The 22,907-nt window shown below is 36.6% G+C and overlaps 1 protein-coding gene across 2 annotated transcripts in view; it reads left to right on the top strand.

Moving 5' to 3' along the window:
- Window positions 1–17,365, top strand: part of PLPPR4 (phospholipid phosphatase related 4) — a gene marked incomplete at its 3' end in the record, with an annotated part of 36,347 nt that extends 18,982 nt beyond the window's left edge. Inside the window, exons 2-7 of one of the 2 annotated variants that reach the window (XM_082834181.1) lie at window positions 1,484–1,669; window positions 7,515–7,644; window positions 9,853–10,048; window positions 11,675–11,732; window positions 12,499–12,672; window positions 16,040–17,365. In XM_082834181.1, the coding sequence (XP_082690307.1) occupies window positions 1,484–1,669; window positions 7,515–7,644; window positions 9,853–10,048; window positions 11,675–11,732; window positions 12,499–12,672; window positions 16,040–17,365 (2,070 nt within the window). The remainder of the gene's footprint in view (window positions 1–1,483; window positions 1,670–7,514; window positions 7,645–9,852; window positions 10,049–11,674; window positions 11,733–12,498; window positions 12,673–16,039) is intronic. The other variant, XM_082834180.1, reaches the window with a different exon arrangement.
- Window positions 17,366–22,907: the final 5,542 nt, after the last annotated feature.

Below are 22,907 nucleotides of genomic sequence, written 5' to 3'. Positions count from 1 at the left end.
GATGGCCAATAGGTATATGAAAAGATGCTCAACGTCAGTAACCATGAAGAAATGTAAATTAAAACCACAATGAGAAATCACCTCACACCTGTTAGAAGGGTTATCATCAAAAAGACAAGAAATAACAAGTGTTGACAAGGATGTGGTGAAAAGAGAACCACTGTGCACTGCTTGGGAATGTCAATTGCTGCAACCATTATGGAAAACAGTATGAAGGTTCCTAAAAATATTAAAAATAGGACTACCATATGATCCAGCAATTCCACTTCTGGGTATTTATCTGAAGAAAACTAAAACACCAACTGGAAAAGATATATGCCCCCACTATGTTCTCTACAGTATTGTTTACAGTAGCCAAGACATGGATGCAACCTAAATGTCCATCAATGGATGAATAGGTAAGGAAAATATGGTACATATATACAATGGAATATTATCCAGCCCTCAAAAAGAAGGAAATATTGCCATTTAGGACAACATGGATGGACTTTTAGAGCATTATGCTAAGTGAAATAAGGCAGCCAGAGAAAGATAAATACTGGATGATCTCATTTATATGTGGAATCTAAAACAACAACAGCAATAAAAAAACCGAATTCATAGCTACAGAGAAGAGATTGGTGGTTGCCAGAGGTGGGGAATGGGCAGTGGGGAAAATCGGTTAAAGGGGTCAAAAGTTACAGACGTTCAGTTATAAGACCTATCAGTCCTGGGGATGATTAATGTACAGTATGGGGACTATAGGTAATAATATTGTATTTATATTTGAAAGTTGCTAAGAGAGTGATCTTAAAAGTATTCATCATAAGAAAAAATATTGTAACTATGTGTAGTGATGGATGTTGACTAAACTAATTGTGGTGATCATTTTGCAATATATACAAATATTGAATCATTATGTTGTACACCTGAAACTAATATAATGTTTTAGGTTGATAGATGTCAATTATTTCTCAATTAAAACAAAAGTGAAGTCCCATTGGATTGTAGTGGGTAGGGAGCTGGGGAATAGTATAAATATGGTGTAAAAAGATGTAAGAAACTGAAGCAAGAGCCAGATCATGCAGAAACTTGCATTCCATGGTGTGACATTTGGATTTTATTCAAGTAGAATGGGAACCACTGGAGTAGTTAAAATGGGGAGTGTTATGACCTAAAACATTTTCAGAATATTTGGAATGCTGGGTAGAAAATGGATAGATGGGGTGGGGAGGGTAAGCGTGAAAATGGAACAGCATTTAGGAGGTGATCCAAGAGCAAAAGGGAGGCATGACATGGGTTCAGAGCAGGCTGGTGACAGAGGTGGATGAATTGGAGCTTTATTTTGAAGGCAGAAGCAATAGTAAGTATGAATGATTTTAATTCTGAGATCAGAGAGGAGCGGTGAAAGGGAGAAATACATGTTTCTTATTTCAAGATGTACTGATTCTATGTATGACCTGTGTATAAGAATAAATTGATCTCCTATGTCCTTCATTCTCAGTTGCCTATATTGGCATCATCGGTGGTTAGCCTGTATTTCCTGGAACTCACAGATGTCTTCAAACCTGTGCACTCTGGATTCAGCTGCTATGACCGGAGTCTTAGCATGCCATACATTGAACCTACACAGGAGGCAATTCCATTCCTCATGCTGCTTAGCTTGGCTTTCGCCGGACCTGCAATTACGGTAAGAATTGCCCCCAAATTGTGTTTGTCAGCCCCAGAAGATGAAGAATGACCACATTTATGTAATAAATGGGTTAAAAGTAAACCAAAAAAAATTCTGATATGTTTCCTCATTAACGTATTTTTCATGTGTTCATGTCATATCTGAAGTCTGGGAAACTGTGGGGAAGAAACAATTCTATAGCAAACAGACTTTCTTCTCAAAAGTGCATGTTGCTCTCACTTTTTACCAGGTTAGCACTTTTTATTGATTCTGAGCACTGGGCATCCATAACTGTACAGTGAAGAGGGCACAACTCACATTCCTGCCCCCTGCCCCCCGCACAAAATAAAATACTTTAGATTCAGAACAAGCACTTGCATTTTAAAATATATGACATAAAGAAATGCCCTAACCTACTGAAATTGAATTAGAAACATAATTGTTTTTAGTTTGCTAACATACACATTGTGAATAACACACTTTTCAATAAATTCATTAATAAATAACACTGGCCTAGCTTTTACACCATCTCTTATACCCCCAGACTCTACCTAAAGGACAAGAAACATGTTTCAGCGTTAATATTTATTTCTAACAGTAGGAAACCTTACTTTACTTTTATCATGCTTATGAATGACAGAGGAAGTGGTTATTAAATAAAGAGCTTATTCTGGTTCAGTACAGCAGCAGTTTTAGAAAAGTCTCTGCATAGACCTATACTTTTATATAGCTATGGAGAAGCCACCGCAATGAGAAGCCGGCACACCACAGAGAAGAGTAGCCCCCGCTTGCAGCAACTAGAGAAAGCTCGCGAGCAGCAATGAAGATCTAACGCAGCCAAAAATAAATAAATAAATTTATTTTTAAAAATTTCCCTATATTAAATAATCATAACATGCTATCTACACTATAAATAAATTATATAAAATATTCTCAGAAGATAAAACTGGAACTTAATTTTCCCTAGAACTTTATCATACTTAAAAGATCTCAAAGTACTTTGTAAATAAATGAGTTATTTGAGCTTCAGTAACTCTGAGGTGATTGGAACTATTAACGATGTACTTGGAAGTAGCTGAGACTCAGACTAATAAAAACATATTTAAAGTGCATTATTGCTCAGAATAACAGCATTTGCTGGTCATTCCTCTAAATGACTTATAAGAAGTCTACATCATCCAGTCATTTGACAAGAGCAGAAAGAATATATGCTTTAAATCTAGTAGACCAGAAAGCATTTCTCCTAGTTGGAATGTAATACAGAAATTTATTGTAATTGATATAGTATTTGAAATAAAATACATAAGATACTGTACAAATGCTCATGATTCTGCTGAAAGACTATGCTGATATTTAATCATTTAAATAATTTGCTTTTTATATACCCAGAAGTCTTTCTTCCCTAGGGTGTTTTACTAAGTGGCTAGGAAAGCAAGTCTAACTGTGGCTCTCCCTGCCAGCATCGCTGATCTCACATTGATCCTTTTGCTGACACTGTTACATGTCCTGGAGACAATGACCTTGGCCTCATCATTGTGTTCCTTCTTCTCTGACTCCCTCATTTCCAGGAATAAATTCTCAGTATGCAATTAAGGATGCTTTCTGGGGGATTCTGGGTCAACGCTTTCTTTCTTGAGCCTTGAGAAGTGAAAGAAACGAATGCCAACTCCTTCCACAAAGACTGCCTGAATTCCTGGGTCTCTACAGGGCCTCCATAGCTGCTGCAATGCCTCTTAATGGCACAGGAAGCAAACTAGGGAAATATTTACAGCACAGCATCCCTAATTTTCCCCATATCATTCAGGATATTCCAGGAGGTCAGTCATTCTTTTCGTCCACACTGGCTTCATGGATTTTGAGTAAACAACTTGATGGTAAAACAAATCCTGACTTTATGGGCATCAGATACTGTCTTCCACACCTTTCTCTCTAAACATATATCATATATTTTCTAAATTTCTTTCTAATTTCATTTTCCTCTGTTTTTAAGGCCTTTCCCTGAAACACTGGTCCTATTGTGTCTGTAGTCATTCTGTTCTAGAACCATAATTCTGTCTCTAATCTTACTACATACGTTTCTGCTCCAACTCCTTTCCCCCCTCTTCCTGAAAGTGGAAATAACAGACTCTAATCCCTGACTTTCAAGGAGGCCACTTTCTTTTTATCTTTATGGCAGAGTATTAATCTGTTCCAAAATGGAGTGGTGGGGGAAGCAGAGAGGCAGGCTGAGTTCTTCCTTTGGAAATGGCTTTCAGAGCTCATTTGTGTGAACAGAGGCACTTCCTATTTTCACCCATTCACATGAAGAGAAGACAAAGCAAAACAAAAGACCACACATGGGTAATATTCTTTAAAAGGACGTTTATATGAACAAAAGGGAGATCAACTGATTTTTTATACAGGCATTTACATATAAATCATTTAATGTTTGCTTCTCAGTTTCTTTTTTTATGCTTTGAAGGGTGTTTTAAAAATACCTTGTCTTCGTGATGTTGTACAAGAAACTGAAAAATTCCTTGCGTCTCTGTGAAATACATCTTCTTATTTCTCTGAAATAGTCCTTAAATTGGAAAATTTCACCCTTAATATTAACTTTTCATTTACTTTTAAGTGATAATGAAACAAGCATTTTGTTTAGTCCTTTGGAGATTGTTTCTCAGGGAAAATAGCACAGAATATCTAGGCTTATCATAAATCTTCATGAAGTCTACATGAATAGAAAAAATGTATATGTTCTCTTCCCTGGAAGTAAAATTTTATTGCATATGATTAAAGGATAAGTATATCTAATTTTATAGAAGAATTGTATTGAAATTTGATTATAGTTTCTAGAAGGTAACCTAAGCTTTAGGAGACTATACAATCTCCTTTAGGTGGCTATTCCAAGGGCAGTATCCATGTAATAATAAGCAATATATTTCCTCTCTACATCTCCCCTGAAGCTGAGTCACTTCAGAATCTCTTCCAAAAATCTGTCCATGATATTTGACATGCAAAAAAAAAATGGTATTGTTTCTTTTCAGGCTTGTATACAGCATAAACAGAATATTGTGAGAAGATGCTTGTCATAGACTGTTTTATATTTACAAATGACAAGATCAACAAATAATTTTCTTGTCAACACCTAATCCCTGAAACTAAATTGCATCACAACAGTGTGCCATTCAGAACTGGGAAACAAGCAGGAGCATTTGGAAATACATCAGGAAGCAGCTCCCCTTTCCCTGAAGATAATTCTATCTTTAAAGCAAATTAAGGTACTTCCCTGGCGGTCCAGTGGTTGGGACTCAGAGCTTCCAATGCAAGGGGTGCTGGTTCAATCCCTGGCCGGGGAACTAGGATCCCACATGCCACGTGGCACAGACAAAAGATTTAAAAAAATAACTGCAAATTAAATCATTTTGAAAATTCATACAATGACATGTAGGTCAAGGTTAAATGAATAGTAGTGTGAGGAGAAAATTAATGTGCTCCATAGAGAGAAGCAAAGTTGGGTGAAGTCAAAATACTGACAAGAAACCTCTATCCATAATCAAGCCAAAGAGTATGAAAGCGCTCTCCTGACATATGAGTTTTGAGCATATTAAACGACTAAATTAAAACTCCTGAAGTCTCAAGATCCCTTGAGATAATAACTGTGGTGTTGTATAAGAAACGTGTCCGTAATGGCACTGAACAAATAAATTCTTCTATAATTTAGCATTCATGGATAAGGTGTGAATCACTATTTACATGTATGATTACAAAGAAAGAAACAAAATTATTCACAGAATTATTATTGAAGAAGTGAAGATGAAATCAATCTCAATGCATTTCAGAACACATTTCAGAAATGAGTGGTTAATTTTTTTGAAATGATGAATTTGAGATAACCATGATAATATTCTACATGCATGGTGGGTCATGTCACGTCTTTCTGTGCAGAATAACGTGTTGTGTTTCTATGTCTAACAAAGTGATAATGTAGTATGATATTTTTCAAGATGTATAAATAATTAATTTAGTATTCAATGATTTGAAAAAAATTCCTCTTGATTATTTCTATTTGATTGTTCATAAAGGCGTTTATCATGTATGCCACAAGATTTTCACACATGTATGGTGACTGGTAGTTTCATTAGGAAAATTATTTTTATACAAATAAAGGTTCTTTATAATTGTACACATACCATATTGCCTATGGTACTAAATATAGCAGATTGAACATTTGAAGCATAAGGTCATAGACTTACAGTCATTAGTTTAAAAAAAGATAATTTTAAGTACTTTATAAAATAAGTGTTAAGTTGGTATTGAGAACTGGGAAGTTTCCCTTGGAAAATGTGTTTCAGCTAATAATCATGGTGATAATCTTTAAAATGACATGATCACATACCTAAGGGACTGCCATTCCCTACTTTTCTCAGTTCCACATTCTTACCCATATCAACTCTAATTTCACAGTAATCTCTTTGGCACAGTAACCCCAAATATTTAAGATTTTTTGCATAAATAAAACTCATAATCTCAAATCTTGCTTTTCTTATACAGAATAGCTACCAGCCCAAATGCCCAAGGTAATTAGCCAATGAGAATCCCACAGCGAAGGTAACAAAAGCAAATCCCACAATGCCAGGCACTTTGCTAGATAGTGAGGATAAAAGGTAAAAAAGAAATAAATGGTCTTCCCTCGGAGGGTCATAGTCAAGTGAGAAATAATCAAATGAATAATCAAAGTGCACTAATCAAGCTATGCTAGAGGGAAGGACAAGATACTAAGGGAGCCACATGGAAGGGGACATAATTCAATTTAGGGTATAGTAAAGAATTTCAGAGAAAAGTTCCTGAAGGAAATGATGCCTAAATATATTGAGTTTCTTCACTGATGTCCTATGTCCTAGAATCCTGCAGCAAGTGCCCTGTTCCTTATCTTAAGTATGGTCCTCTGTTCACTGTAAACACATTTTCCAAATATTTCATACCTAAGACATATTACTCAGTATGAGTGGATAACTCTTCAGAAATTAGCCACATCAATTCCATTTCAATTGCCCTGGAGGGTTTTCACCCAGAAGTTCCTGCTTACCTAGATTCTCTTATAATCTACATTCTCCAATAAGATAGTTACTAGCCACATGTGGTTATTTCATTTTAAATCTAATTGATTTACATTTTAAATAATTAACTAAGTACAATGAAATGAAATTAAAAATTCAGCTCCTCAATTGCAGTAGCTAAATTTCAAGTGCTCAGTAGTCAGTAGTGCTGTTTCAAGTGCTCAGTAGTGGTTTACCATATCAGACAATGCACAAAATATGTCCATCATCACAGAAAAGTTTACTGGACAGCTCTGCTTTAGTAAGCACCTTTCTTCCCTCATGTTTGCTTTTCATGGGTTGGTCCTTCTGCTCAATCCCAAATTATTTTATTGAAACAATATGCTAATAAAATGTTCCTGATTCTAACTCTGGTACTTATTTGATTCTCCCCTCAGGCACCTTGTCTTCATGGTTTCAAGAATGAAATGTCAAGATTCTAAGAGTTAGAGCAGAATCAGTCACTATGTGATTAATCAGTTAGGTGTCACTGGGTATTGCTGGGCACAGGGTCACAGTCTGGGTGCTGCAACCACGTTAAAATGCCAGGATGCTGTCACACCCTTGACCAGTATGTAGGAGCACAGAAGATCCAGCAGTGCTCTTTACAGTGCCCTGATTGCTTACTTCTCACTGCTTCCTCAAATATTCAGGAGACATCGCTCACATCTCTAAAGGTCTTACGAAAAATACATCTTGACTTTATTGAAAATATGGCATGTTAAGAGATAACTTATACTTCATTTGTACCCGTTAAATCCAATTTGAACACCCTCTTGTCTTTGCAGATTATGGTAGGGGAAGGAATTCTCTACTGTTGCCTGTCCAAAAGAAGGAATGGAATTGGCCTGGAGCCCAATATTAATGCCGGAGGCTGCAACTTCAACTCTTTCCTCAGAAGAGCCGTCAGATTCGTTGGTGGGTGTGGGAAACCACAAAGAAAGGAAATGTTTTCCAAATAGAAATGTTATATTTAATGACAGATGTTAAGTCCTTAAATCTATAATTTAGATGTATAATGTCAAATACATGATGAATTTTACATTATTAAAAAAAATCCCATGAAAACACCCAAATTTGAGTTTTGTATCTAAAATGTGTTATTTACAGTTACAGAGAGTTACAGCTCTCTGTTTGAGAGCCAACATGCCATGCATTTCAGTATATTTTTGTCTTAGCTCTGGTAGAAGCATGAATTTACTTTAAAATAGTTCCTGGATCTGTGTTCATTTTTTAAAATAGAGAATAAATGTCAGCAGGCCAGTATGAATGGATAACCCTTCGGCAACTACTTCAGCCACATCAGTGATTCCATTTCAATTGTCCCGGAGTGTTTTCATCGAGAAGTTACCGCCCATGAAAATGTCACCATAGAGTACGGCATCAAGGCTATTTTTTCCTTGGTTATATCGTCTAACTTTACCTCCTATTTTTTGAGACCTCCAGGAAATCAGTGGGCCTGCATCAGAATCAAGCCAGATCTAAGCCTTCATCTCTTCTGAATAGCATGTGACTATCTTAATATTGTTTGAGTCACAGACCTTTTTTTTTTTAACTGAGTTGAAAAGTCAAGCCAAAGTACATCACCCCAATGTAAATGCTTTAATTGATTCCCCGTAAATCAGTAAAAAGTTATTTCTACCTTTAATGTCTCAGCTGAAAGGAACAGGTAGCTTCATTTAATACCTAGTAGATAATTAAATACAATCACCTCTCCCGCTAGAGGAAAACATCTGGTCTAAATCATGCCCTAGACTCTGCCCCACTATGAAAGGCACATCTTTGCCACACAAGGACTGTACAGCAAGAATAATCCCCTTACCAGGGTCATGAACTAAGACAAAGAAGTAAAACTTCAGGACATACAGCTGATCTCAGGAAAAGCTTTCCTACTGTAACAAAATGCTGTGGCAAAGGGGCACATAACCTCCCTGAAAAGCCTCATGATGGTGAGGATAGGACATCCTTTCCTAGAGAAGCGTGCCCCAGAGTCAGCAACGCCCACCCCCTGGGGGGCCTAGAGATTCTCATTCTCCAAAGGTAAAAATGAGTGGGTTTCCTCACTTATCCATACTCCTCTCCAAGATCTTGCATGCTGCTAGGAATTAGAATGTATAAATAAAAGTCCAGTGTCATGAATCCGGGTGAGTGGGTGGAAAAATAATTGGGAGAGTGGTTTTTAGGTGACAATAAGCCGAGAAGGAAAATGCAAAAAGAGGTAACATACAGGCCAACCATCTTGGTCTAGAGGAATCCACTGATGAGTTACCCAGGTACCTGTCACAGTGATTTCTATGAGCAAATCATAGATCAGAATCCAGGCTATCAAGTCAGAGTGACTCCAGGGGGTCTAGACAATGTAGAGGGAGAAGGTGAGTTCAGATCATGTGTAGTGAGCAGAGCTAGATTCCCAAGGATAAAGCCAGGCAAGGGACTTGAAGCAGGAATGGAGTTCGAGTGTCCAAGCCTGCATCAGGGTTTGTGAGTTTATGGTTTCATACTGGGCCCAGGAGATAAAAGAAAGATAGAATTTCAACCGGGATATTTAAGAATATCATCTCTGAATTCCAAACATGAAGGAAGCCTCCCTACAGCTCTGTACTTGTATGATTATTGTTTCCATGACAAGGTTGGCCTGCCCTTTCCTCTGTTTTAATTAGAATTCCTGGTATGATGAACATTTTTGGCAACTGTGGCTGCAGATAGGGACTACTGGGGAGAGAGAGCCCTGGAAGCTCAAACGTGCTAAGCAATTTACAACGATTTTGAATTTTGCTTCATTCCCCGTATTTAATTCTTCTCAAATCACACAGTTGTCACTTTAACATTTTCCAAGTGTCTGTCAAGTGATCTATGGTTCATGATATTAAGAATTGGCCCAATTGAACCCAACTGACAAAAATACCTCAAATGACTACTTTGGAAATACTCATTGTCCTTATTTTGGATTTCAGTATCTGTTTGAAAGTTTAGGCATTTTCTTTACTATCTTCCTGAAATGAACTCAGAGAAGATGATCACAACAGATGTGAAGATTGTCATGTTAATGTGTAATAAGCATGGCTGATGATGGCACATCAGCATTAAGCACTAGCTTGGTAACAGTTTCTTTCCTTTTGCTTATAGGTGTTCATGTGTTTGGACTCTGCTCTACAGCTCTCATCACAGATATCATCCAGCTGTCCACAGGCTACCAGGCACCATACTTTCTGACTGTGTGCAAGCCAAACTATACCTCTCTGAATGTGTCTTGCAAAGAGAATTCCTACATTGTAGAAGATATTTGCTCAGGATCTGATCTTACAGTTATCAACAGCGGCAGGTTAGAAACGGAGATTATGAAAATTTCCATGTCAGTGTTTTCATTGTTCATTAATAGCTTGGGGTATCATCGCAGGCATACATTTTTCAATCATAATGATTTTGGTTTTAGTTTTCTTTTCAATTCAGTGATCTCTTTAGGGATAATACCATAGAAACCCACTAGTGGTTCATTCTGAATCCTTCTGTCTGTCTCCAAATTTCAGCCTCACATTCATGCCACTCATCTTCATATCACCAAACCCCAATCATGTTCTGTGATTTACCCTGTACTACTTATGGTTTTAGGTTATCACAATTGGTTTATTTTAGATATTTATAGCTAGTCATGGCTTAGAGTCAGTATGTGTCATGTAGTGACTTAAGTGGAAGGCTAAAATATCTATGATATTTCCAACTTCATTATATATTTTATTAAAAAAAAGAAATCATATGAATTTTCCTTTTGGTAGTGTTTTAAAAGAAATAGCATCTAGGATTGCATATGTCTTCTTTGAGTAAACTCAGAAAATCTGTACAGCTTCTGACCTTGCATTTCAGAAAATAAAAACTGAAAAACCCAAGAAACTACCAAGACATTAAATTGTTTTCAATCAATAAAGTAAAAACAAAAAAACTTATATGGAAAGAGAAGTCCAAAAGAAATAAATTACAGAAGGATGAAGGGCAACAAAAAAAGATATAAGAATTGTATTTTTCACTCACTGAGTTCCCAAAGATTGAGTCAAAAATAAGTTAAGTACACTTGAAGAATCAGAGACTTATATTATGTAATTATATACATTCACATTCTTACGATCCATTCAATTCAATAATTTTGAACCTACATTTAAGACCTATGCTCTCTATTCTTTCTCAATTCTTTTACATTTTCTTGTCTGTGTTGAATGGTAGTCCTTTTTATTGAGTACCAAATAATTAGGAGGACATTAATAAAACGGCATTTTATTTTTTCCATTAAAAGAAATCTCTATTCTCCATCTGTCTGTCCTTTACAGTGTCTCTCTCACTATCCTCTGTTCTACCTCTCCCACCTTGCTTCTTATTTCACTAAATAATATACTCTGTGATTTTGGAGATAATGATTATTTTAAAGTGGGATAGATAGAGAAACATTTTGTTAAAATTAGACTTTTTCGATGCTCTCTAGAGTGTAAAAAAACACATCTAGACCCGCCGCTGTGAGAAAATAATTTTGTCTTTTAAATTTGTATGTAAATGAAACCATATATTTAAGAGCATAGAAAAAGTTTAAAAGCTTTAAAATCTTAGGTTTTATAAACCTTTAAGCTGACATAATATATTATAATACCAATAAACAATTATAATGCTTTCCATTCCATTTCTACTTTCAACCATCATTCCAATGGTATAAAGAAGTGATCCCTAACAAAGCTAACACTTTACATTGGAAAGTGCATCACTACTCTACTTTAATAGTAATGGTGATTAGCAGTGTTTATTTTATCACTCAGATCTTTCTCCAGAAAACTAAACAGAAATTAAAGTTATTGCTTATTATCTTGAGGCTTTTAAGTTGAACACTGTAACCACCCAGTGTTCTTGAGATGGTTGTTAGCAGTATTTCAGAAACAGAAGGCATAATTTGACTCTTTTTCTTTGGCAGAAAATCATTCCCTTCACAACATGCGACCCTTGCTGCCTTTGCAGCTGTGTACATTTCGGTAAGTAACTGGGTCTTTTTTGTCAAACTGCGTCCTACAGAAAATCAGAGAAATGAGTGTTGTCTCCAATGACTAATTAGATTATATAGCTGTGTAATAGCAGAACAGTAAACTTTAGCACAGCAGTCCTTCAATACAATGGCATCAGAAATAGAAACTGGATGCTACTATAAAGAGTAAGATAATTTTTTGACACAGTCATAATGTTTATTTAGCCTCATACCTCTTTAATGTAATATTATACTTCATGGGAGGATATTGTAAACTACATGAATGTTATAAATTCTAAAATTGAAAGAATTGTGTTAAGTACACACACACACACACACACACACACATACACACACACACCACACATTTTTGTTTCAGTTTTTATGTAACAGTGAGTTCTAAGTCAGTGTTGATAAATGCTATACAATGAATTGTCACCATATCTGATTAATAGTCCACTAGATCTTATGTGAAAAAAATGGATTGAAATTACGTGACAAATAACATGGAGACTAACCAGTTATCTGGATAATTCTGCGGCTTCAATTTTTTTCCAGACTTTTGTGTAATTATATGAGAGATCTGTTATTTATTTGATGAATTTTGTCATGTATTTCCTTTTCTTCAGGTATAGAATATAGCCATAGCAGGGGGAATGGAACAGTAAAATTGATGTCACGTGTATCAGACTTTTGAGTTTACCTTTTTATTTGATTATAATTGAATAGTAAAATGACCTTTCTTACATACTTAACCCAGTTCTTTCATTTTAAAGATGTACTTCAATTCCACACTAACGGATTCCTCTAAGCTTCTGAAACCCCTCTTGGTCTTCACCTTTATCATCTGTGGAATCATCTGTGGGCTAACACGGATAACTCAGTATAAGAACCACCCAGTTGATGTCTATTGTGGCTTTTTAATAGGAGGAGGAATTGCTCTATACTTGGTAAATAATTTATTACTATTCAATAAAGCACAGTTTAAAATGGAAAACATGCAGAAAATTTGTTTTGCACTGTAATGATTTACTTGCAATATAGTTTATATCTATGAGAAAATCTCTGACTGCATCTCCATTCTAAGCCCAAACATATATCCCACTTTCAGTAAAATAATTTACTAAACTCTTACCATGGGCCAGAAACTGTGATTTTAGAAAGATTATTGCATTTTACCCTTACCCCTCCCACCAAAAACAAAAGTCAGGGACTACTATTACTAGTATAATTTTATAGATAAGGAAAGTAAGGTTAGTGAAAGTGAAAGTTTAATGGAAAATTATATACTTTGCCCAACATCACAAATGTAGCATCTGGATATAACTATGATCCAACTAATATTGAATTCTTTAGCAGTACTCTATTTTAAAGCCTGATCTTCCTTCAAGAATATCCTCAACATAAGGAAACTGAGATTGTCCATTTCATTCATTCATTCATGCATTCATTCATTCATTTTACATTTATTCAATATCTGATCCATGCCAGGTACTATACTGAGCGTCGGAACACTAATAAATAAGGTACATCTTTTATGAGTTTCAGTGCAAAGATTAATAAAAGTATAAATGATTACAACATGTTAAATGATGTATTAGGGTATGAACAAAGAGCTCTGAGGATAGCAAACTGCCCAAGGAAGTTAGGGAAGTCTTTATAGAAGTGATACGGTTTTTAAAAAATGAGAGTTTCTTAGGGTAAAGAAAGGAGGGCATCCAAGCTGAAGAAACTGCATATGCAAAAAGATGGACATGTGAATGAGCAAGTCTAAGTGGAGGGTGAGGGAACAGAAGGAATGAGAGATAATGGCCAGGTTTCTAGCTTGAAAGACTGGCAGATGGTGACTTCATTAGCTGACCTGGTAAATGATAGAGGAAGCAAATTGGTGGAGAGAAAGGAGGTGGACAAACTCAATTTAAGGACCAACAGGCAGTTGAATAGTTGGGTCTGGAGCTTAAAGTAGCAATGAGTGGTGGAGACTAGATTTGGGAATCATGGACATTATTGGTGGAAGTACCATTATAGTTATGGCGGTATATAAAATTGCCAGGTCCTAAGAACAAAAGGAGCCAGGGAAGCACCAATATGCAAGCCGCCTGCAGAAGAAAAAAGGCAATAATGAAAGAAACTAAGAGGATCTACAGAGAAATAAAAATTAACTGTCTATTAGAACCATTCTAAATCTTGTGGTCTTGGGGTACTTGTGAAAGGCATTATGAGAAAATGCTTACAAAAAATAGTAAATGTACTGAAGTGAGCATTGATTTTTTTTTTCATTTTTATATACTAGCATAGTCAAATCTCATACTGCCTCATATACTTTCTTCGGTGGAGGAGAAAGCCATCAAATGAAAGTTAGTGTGTCAGGAATTGTGCATAAGCCTGTGTTGCCCACGGGAGTATTCACTGGCAACGGGTGTTACAGAGTATGACTGAGAACTGTTTCTCTCCAGTTCATGTATTGCTTTTGTAAATGTCTGATTTTCACGGTTTCCTGGAGTCCCAAGGGTTTGGGCTTGAATCTCAATTCTCCTGGTATTTGGCCAAGTTTTCTTCACCTATAAAATGAGGATAATAACTATCTGCCTCATATCATAAGAAGGATTAAACAGCTATATTTATTAAGCCCAGTGCTGGGCACTGAATTTTGAACAATATAAGCAGAGGTTATGTACAGTCTAGTGGAGGATGGTCCTAGACTTAATGAATTTAAATACAATCATTTTTAAACTAATTTTTATTGGAGTATAGTTGCTTTACAATGTTGTGTTAGTTTCTTGCTGTACAGCAAAGTGAATCAGTCATATATATACATATATCCACTCTTTTTTAGATTTTTTCCCATTTAGGTCATCACAGAGTACTGAGTAGGGTTCCCTGTGCTATACAGTAATTATTAATGGAACATTAGGGAGGGACTGTTCATCCTGGAAACTCTGGCAGTGTGAGCGTAGATAGGTATTATTTAGAAGAAGATTTTAAACAGGAATTAAAGTACTTGGAGAGGCAGAAGCTTGACTTTATTCCATTCCTGTTTACATTCTGCCCTGAAACTGTAAATTTATCAGTTCTAAGCCAATGCTGTTGTTCATTTTTAGGCACTCTATAAAATGTCAAATCTGTGAAATTCCTTCTATTTGATTTGAAAAGCAGACAGTGGCTACCTTCTATTGAAATTAGCTTGCAAATAGGTATTTGCTGCTGGCTCTTATCTCTAAACTAAACATCTCAAAAACTAAAAATCCAGCAGGGATTAGAGCATCTATGTGTCAAAAGCCTAAAATTTCTGAAGCTGAACTTTAGCCTTTTTCAGATTTTTATCCCCCAAATCTGAAACAAACAAAAAATTGATGACCTGAGTATGAAGACAAGATTAAATAAAGTTTGGTTCAAATTTACTGTAATAGTACTGAGTTGATCAAATATTGCTTTCAAAATTTAAGACCAGGTTTAAATCAGGAAAGAACATGAATGCCCCAATCTAGTGACAGTTTCTGCCCTCTCTTCCAAGAACATTCTGGAAAATGTTGAACAGAGGCCTGTGCTCCATATGAGTTGTGAAAATACGTGTCTCTGGCCCCACTACAAAATCTGATATCATGTTTTATGAATGATTCATTGTTCTGTATTTCCACATCTGTTCTGCTTTCCATCATGAGGTATGACTGAAAATGGTAGACAAAATAAATCAGTTAAGCCATTTGAGGAGTCACTCAACAAGTGGTTCATAAATCCAGAAAAATGAATTCCTTTGAAAAGGGGAAGAATGCCCTGATTTCTCTCATTGTCTGACTTCTCTTCTCAAAACAGAGGACAAGATTGTCAAAAACATCCCAGTGGGATGGAGAAAGGAGAGAAAATCCAATTAATAATAAAAAGTAATGGGGCTTCCCTGGTGGCACAGTGGTTGAGAGTCCGCCTGCCGATGCAGCGGACACGGGTTCGTGCCCTGGGCCGGGAAGATCCCACATGCCGCGGAGCGGCTGGGCCCGTGAGCCATGACCGCTGAGCCTGCACGTCCGGAGCCTGTGCTCTGCAACAGGAGAGGCCACAACAGTGAGAGGCCCACGTACCACCAAAAAAAAAAAAAAAAAGTAATGGACTCCATAGTTCTGAACAGTTAGTTCAGTGATTTATGATATAACTTACAAACTATTTCCTGAGTAATTGTACCTTTAGGTTTTGGTTATTTGTATTAGTCAATGGTTTATAGAGAACACACACTTATTTATGTGCCTCAGTACATCCTCCAAGGCAAACTCCCAGTAACCATGTCTTCTAATGCATGATATTTATTGTTTCTTCCAACATTAGGGTCTGTATGCTGTGGGGAATTTTCTGCCTAGCGAAGAGAGTATGTTTCAGCACAGAGAAGCCCTCAGGTCTCTGACAGACCTCAATCAGGACCCCAGCCGAGTTTTATCTGCTAAAAATGGTAGCAGTAGTGACGGAATTGCTCACACAGAAGGCATCCTCAACCGAAACCATAGAGATGCTAGCTCATTGACAAACCTCAAAAGGGCAAATGCTGATGTAGAAATCATCACTCCACGGAGCCCCATGGGGAAGGAAAACATGGTTACCTTCAGCAATACCTTGCCTAGAGCCAACACCCCATCCGTGGAAGACCCTGTGAGAAGAAACGCCACCATTCATGCCTCTATGGATTCTGCTAGATCCAAGCAGCTCCTCACCCAGTGGAAGAATAAGAATGAAAGTCGTAAGTTGTCCCTGCAGGTTATGGAGACCGAGCCTGGACAGTCACCACCGAGATCCATTGAAATGAGGTCAAGCTCGGAGCCGTCGAGGGTGGGGGTCAATGGAGACCACCATGGTCCTGGCAATCAGTACCTCAAGATCCAGCCTGGCACGGTCCCCGGGTGTAACAACAGTATGCCTGGGGGACCAAGAGTGTCCATTCAGTCCCGCCCCGGGTCCTCACAGTTAGTGCACATCCCTGAGGAGACGCAGGAAAACATAAGCACCTCCCCCAAAAGCAGCTCCGCTCGGGCCAAGTGGCTGAAAGCTGCGGAGAAGACCGTGGCCTGTAATAGAAGCAACAGCCAGCCTCGAATCATGCAAGTCATAGCCATGTCCAAGCAGCAGGGCGTCCTCCAAAGCAGCCCCAAGAACACCGAAGGCAGTACGGTCTCCTGCACTGGCTCCATCCGCTACAAAACCTTGACAGACCACGAACCCAGTGGGATCGTGAGGGTTGAGGCTCACCCGGAGAACAACAGGCCCGTCATACAGATCCCGTCCACCGAAGGCGAAGGCAGTGGCTCCTGGAAATGGAAAGCCCCTGAAAAGGGCAACCTTCGCCAAACTTATGAACTCAACGATCTCAACAGGGACTCCGAAAGCTGTGAGTCCCTGAAAGACAGTTATGGTTCTGGAGATCGAAAGAGAAGCAACATTGATAACCACGAGCATCACCACCATGGAATCACCACCATCCGCGTCACCCCAGTAGAGGGCAGCGAAATTGGTTCAGAGACCCTGTCCATTTCTTCTTCCCGCGACTCCACCCTGCGGAGAAAGGGCAACATCATCTTAATTCCTGAAAGAAGCAGCAGCCCTGAAAACACTAGGAATATCTTCTACAAAGGAACCTCCCCAACACGGGCTTATAAGGATTGAGGGATGGCCATTCAATCATTTGGGCCACCCCCAAAAGACCACGTGTAGATTCTACCAGTGCTCTGTTCCAGCGAATCGAGAACCTTCTCACCAAACTAGATTATACACCATCAGCCCGGAACTCAGTGACTCTTGAGAACTACTCTACCCAAGCTTGTAGACTTCACATCAAGGGGAGGGAAAAGCACAATGCAAGAACCTAACTAATGTGATAATGTGAAGACTCTTCTTAAGACCTACCTTCAAACTCAAATGGTTTGCAGAGGGTAGTATCAAAAGAAAGTGGTTTCCTTCAATGTATACTATTGTACTTCCTGAATGTGCCAACTTTAGGGATCTTTCTTTATAATTAGCTGTGGGAATCCAGAACACATGTTTTCCCTATAGCAGAGGCCATGCAGTATTATATATTCATTTTGCAGAATCTGCACCGAGAGCTCAATACGGGTGGTGCTGATCATTATAGTACGTATACCATGTAAACTCTCAAATTCTATTTAGCTGTGAAATAGTGATGTGCAACTCCTTGTCAAAGAAATGCTACTGTATTAAGAAGATGTTGGCTTCTTTGTGTTAGAATAGGACACCCTGCGGCTTCTCTGTAGTGGCTCTGTCACAGTCAAAAAAAAACGAAAAGGTTTTGTGCATTTCTTCAAAATTATGCTTTCTTCAACAACAAAAATTGATAGGGATATTTTCAGTGAAAGAGAATACTTTTCTGCATAGCTTTTTGCTGCTTACTTTTTATTTAAATATAGTTACTGCTAATGAAAAATCTGTTTTTAGTGAGTAAATTTGAATAATTTAAAAAATACTGTTTTAGAGAGTCTTTTGAAATTGTGATCATATTTTGCATTTTATGCCTTCTCCTTTATTGATTTAAATTTTTTATGTTATAGATATGTTGTTCTATTTTTAAAGCAAAAATAACAGTTGACATTCTTTGAGCAAAATATACTGCTGTGAATTTATAAAGAAGGAATATGAACCAAAACTCGACATTGTGGGTTACATTGACAGCAGTGTTGGTCATGTCTAACTTTAGATGTTTCCAGCCAACTGGCTTAAGTTGCTATTTTAAGTAATCCAAAAATTTCATTTGTTCCAGATTATTAACTTTTTTTTATATCCTAATAACCAGTAAATTAGAGCCACAGTAGTTGGGTTTTACCATCTTCTCTAAAGTATTTTTGTTAATTGGATACCAACAGGGAGAATCTGAAAAAGATGTAAATTGTTAAGAAGAAAATCACAGTATACGTTAAGAATGTATTTCTTCAAGATATCTAGATAGGCACAGTTTTTGTGCTCAACATACAAATGACAGTTTTTGCTACCTATCCTGAATGAAGTCTTCAACTTAAATCAAACAAAACCAATATTATCAATAAGATGATAAAAACAAAACATTTTGAAGTGTTTTCCAAGTTAAAATTTTATTTTAAGTATGAAGAAATATTTGGTTCCTGTAATTTAGTATTGAACCTTTTTTTTTTTTTTTTTGCGGTATGTGGGCCTCTCACTGTTGTGGCCCCTCCCGTTGTGGAGCACAGGCTCCGGACGTGCAGGCTCAACGGCCATGGCTCACGGGCCCAGCCACTCTGCGGCATGTGGGATCTTCCCGGACCGGGGCACGAACCCGTGTCCCTTGCATCGGCAGGCGGACTCTCAACCACTGCACCACCAGGGAAGCCCATAGTATTAAACCTTTTTACATTTCTGAAGAATTCTAATGTGCATTTGATGATTGCCAAGGGGACAAAAGGTAACAACAATGCTGGTTGATCTGATCTCAGTTTCATTTTCAGTGAGAACAGAAGTAGTTGTTTAGAGATGAGTAGTACCACATTTTTATCAACTTCTGCCGGAAAGGGCAGAGATTTGTAGAGTAACCAACCTCTTAAAGCATTAGGGATTTAGCTGAAACCAGCAGAATTGAAAACTCTGGCAATAAAATACAGATTCAACTATACCCCTTCTGGCAATTTCCATCTCAGAGAGGGGAGTGAGAGTACAATGTTGCCTTCCCCATTTCTTAACCACTACCACCACCATTATGACACTCCTACTGGCTTTTGCCAATTTATAGAGAGGAAGGGGGACTGGTTTTAGTGCTCTGAAGGAAAAAAAAAAGCTGCAGCATTTCAGGTGCAGTATGATATTTCCTAATCTTTCCTATTTCTTAACAGAAGATTTTAAAGTACTTCTCTAGTCATCGAAGTTTTTTTTTTCTTTACATAAATATTGATATATTCATTTTCTACTCAAAGTGCCAAAGGCTACAGTTTTTAATGACTTAAATTGTACCACACTGTTAAGGAAATATAATGATAGTCAATAGAACTCAGACCTCTGCATGTATATTTGATAACACATCTTTTGTATAAAAAAATTACAAAAAAAATTGTTTACATTCCACTGGTACCTTAATTTAAAATAAATGAGACTAACAGGTGTTATCTCTTCTTAGTGTTCTATTTATCTTATTTGCTAATGAGAGCACTTCTTCGTTAGGCTGTGCTTTATTGATAAAATCAAGTACTGAATAAAGAGAGTTAATTATCTTTTTAAAGTAAATAAAATTATGAAAATATATATGATATATATATATAAAGTATTGTGTTTAATAAAATGTTATGCAATGTTTTCCAAACTGATAAAGTTTGTAAAGTGCTATAATGTATTTTGTTAAGTACAGATCAGAGCTATTGTGTGAGTATATTGTGCTAACATCATAGAAATAAAGATTAGATTTCTTCATCAAAATTGGAGCATTTTGATCTTTTACTTCAGATGGAGTATGAATGGATAATAACTTGACTTATAGGAAAACAGCTGAAGAAATAAGAATGACTCAGACTGATTATATTCATAATTATTTAGAAGAAAGAGTATTGTACTAAGAAGGAAAAGCTTCTCAAACTATGATATAATGTTTCCTTATCTTTTAGAATTTTGATTTTATGCTTATAAAGAAGCTCTTTTAGATTTTGTAGACATAGATTTTTCACATATCAATGTTATAGAGTATTGAAAAAGAAAATATGAAAAAGTCAGGGTCAATTGTTCTCAATCAATTTTTTACTAAGAGTAGTTGATGTGCATTATTACCCTCTGAGTCAGCTTCTCTTAAAAAGAATGCTTTATTATTAACTCCAGGATTGTTTTCCAAGCCATTAACACCTGTTATATGAGTTATACTGCTAATACTTTGTCCATCTCCCTAGAAGGTATTAACATACAAGTTTTTAGACCACAGCCAGGACTTATGATTTAATCAAATTATCCTTAAGTGGCTGGTTCACTAAAACATGAAGTTACAGTTGTCCAGTGATGCCACCAAGTTCTTGCAAGTGCCAACAGCAACCAAACTCATGCATACCATGCAACTACACCATGATAGCCACCCGGCCAAGAGCCATTGTAAGATGCTACTGATTATAGAAAACATACTTGTTTTAGAAACATTAACATGTGAAAAATTGATGTGTACCTTGTAACGGCTGAAATATAATATTAAGCCTCTCTGGGTTTTGAATTTTTCATCTCTGGAAAGGGGACATTCAGCTATATTATCTTTTCTAAAGGATATCCTAATGTTCTTTCTATGTATTACTATTATGTATTTTATCCAGAGAGCAAAAACTGACAAGAAAATAGGAAATAACTTGCTGGTCTAAAATGACTAACAAGTATTATCATCTTTGACCACAAAGTTTATATAAGCAAGCCAATGGGGTTGCTAAAAGCCTACATCAACCATTTTACTACATAATATATCAAAATAGGTGATTTATATACAGGTACCCCTGATCCTAGTACCTTTCTCATGATGTATCAGGTGAGTGGATTCTGGGTTATATACATAAGAAACTATCATTAGAGCAATATCTTTTCTGCCTTTTACAGGTCAAGTCTTTACTTGATATCTATGGGTCATTTCATATTGCAGTTCAAATGGAATATGGAAATTTATGCGTGATTCAGAGAGTAATTTAGTTAAAATAATTGAAGGAAACCAAAAGGAATTGAAATGGTTTAATCTAAAAGGAAAACGTGGCCTGGAAAATGGGTAATGGTCTGTTGTGACTGGATATTTCATTTCCCCTGCTTATTAAATGTGTCTCCGGTCTTTATTCTCTAGAAAGCTTCTAAAACACTCTAGGGTCATATGCTGCAGGTTGAAGGAAGTATAGATTTCAGTAATAGTATATGATATTATAGGTAAGACCCAATTATAGGAAATTCCCAGTGACCATGCTTCCTAATTGCAAAAAAAAAAAATGTCTAGATGAGTCCTCTGATACAGAAATGACTTCCATTTCACTGACCATACAATGGTCAATGAAAGTCCCTCATTGCTAGTGTTTGTGCACTATTGTCAATGATAATGAGGGGCAAACTGAACAAAACTATAGTTCTGCCACCAATTCTATTTAACAAACTTGTTGAGTGCCCATTTTATCTCCTTTATTCCCCCTACCTTAAGATTCTCAGCCATTGCCTATGAGAAAAATCCATCTAAACTCTAATGTTAGCTTTTAAAAATAGTACAATTGACAAGTAGGTGAATGAGTTTGAAGAAAAAAATATGAAAATTGTATTAATATAAAATCTCCCTTTCTCTTAATCACCTCCGTACACTTTGTACCTGGCTACTACCTTATAGAAAACAAGCTAGATATTCTCTATAGTAGGAACTTCCCCCCTACCCTCCATTGTGTAGTTTGTACCTTCTAGCCTGTGATAGCCTTCTGAGAAAAGATATGAAGATATGTCATCTTTGAGTATTAGGAAAACTAATTCACTCCACCCCCAGCCCAATCTTTCCTATTCTGTGTCTAAATTAAACAATCACAGATATTTCTGGAATTAAAGGTATTAGAGGTATTAAAAAAATAAACTCAAAATGAGTCAAGGACCTAAATGTAAAATGTAGAAATATAAAATTTTTAGTGAAAAACACAGGAGAAAATCTGTAGGATATAGAACAAAGACTAGCTGCTAGTCTTTGGTTGGATACAGTGTCTGCAAATGTTTTTTTCCAGTCTGTAGTTTATCTGTTCAACCTTTTAACAGGGTCTTTGAAAGAGCAAAGTTTTAAAATTTTGATGAGGTCCAATTTATCTTTTCTCTTTATGTGCTGTTTTTTGAAAGTCAAGTCTAGAATACATTAAAAAAAATCCTCAAAACTCAACAGTAAAAAATCAGTAACACAGTAAAGACTAAAAGAGAAAAACAGTAAAAATAAAAAAATGGGCAAAGGCATGAACAGACATTTCAAAAAGGATATGCAGATAGTAAATAAGCACACAAATAGATGTTCAACATTATTAGCCATTTGAGAAATACAAATTAAAGTCATAATGAGATATTACTACATACTTATAAGAATGACTAAAATTTAAAAAATAATGATAATACCAAATGTTAACAAGAATGTGGAGAAACTGCATCACTTACACATTCCTGGTGGGAATGTAAAATGGTATAACCACTCTGGAAAATAGTTTGGCAATTTCTTAAAAAAAAAAAAAAACTA

Source organism: Leucopleurus acutus, assembly GCF_964270905.1.
Source record: "Leucopleurus acutus genome assembly, chromosome: 2".
Lineage (NCBI taxonomy): Eukaryota > Metazoa > Chordata > Mammalia > Artiodactyla > Delphinidae > Leucopleurus > Leucopleurus acutus.
This window is presented reverse-complemented; position numbering and strand designations above follow the sequence as displayed.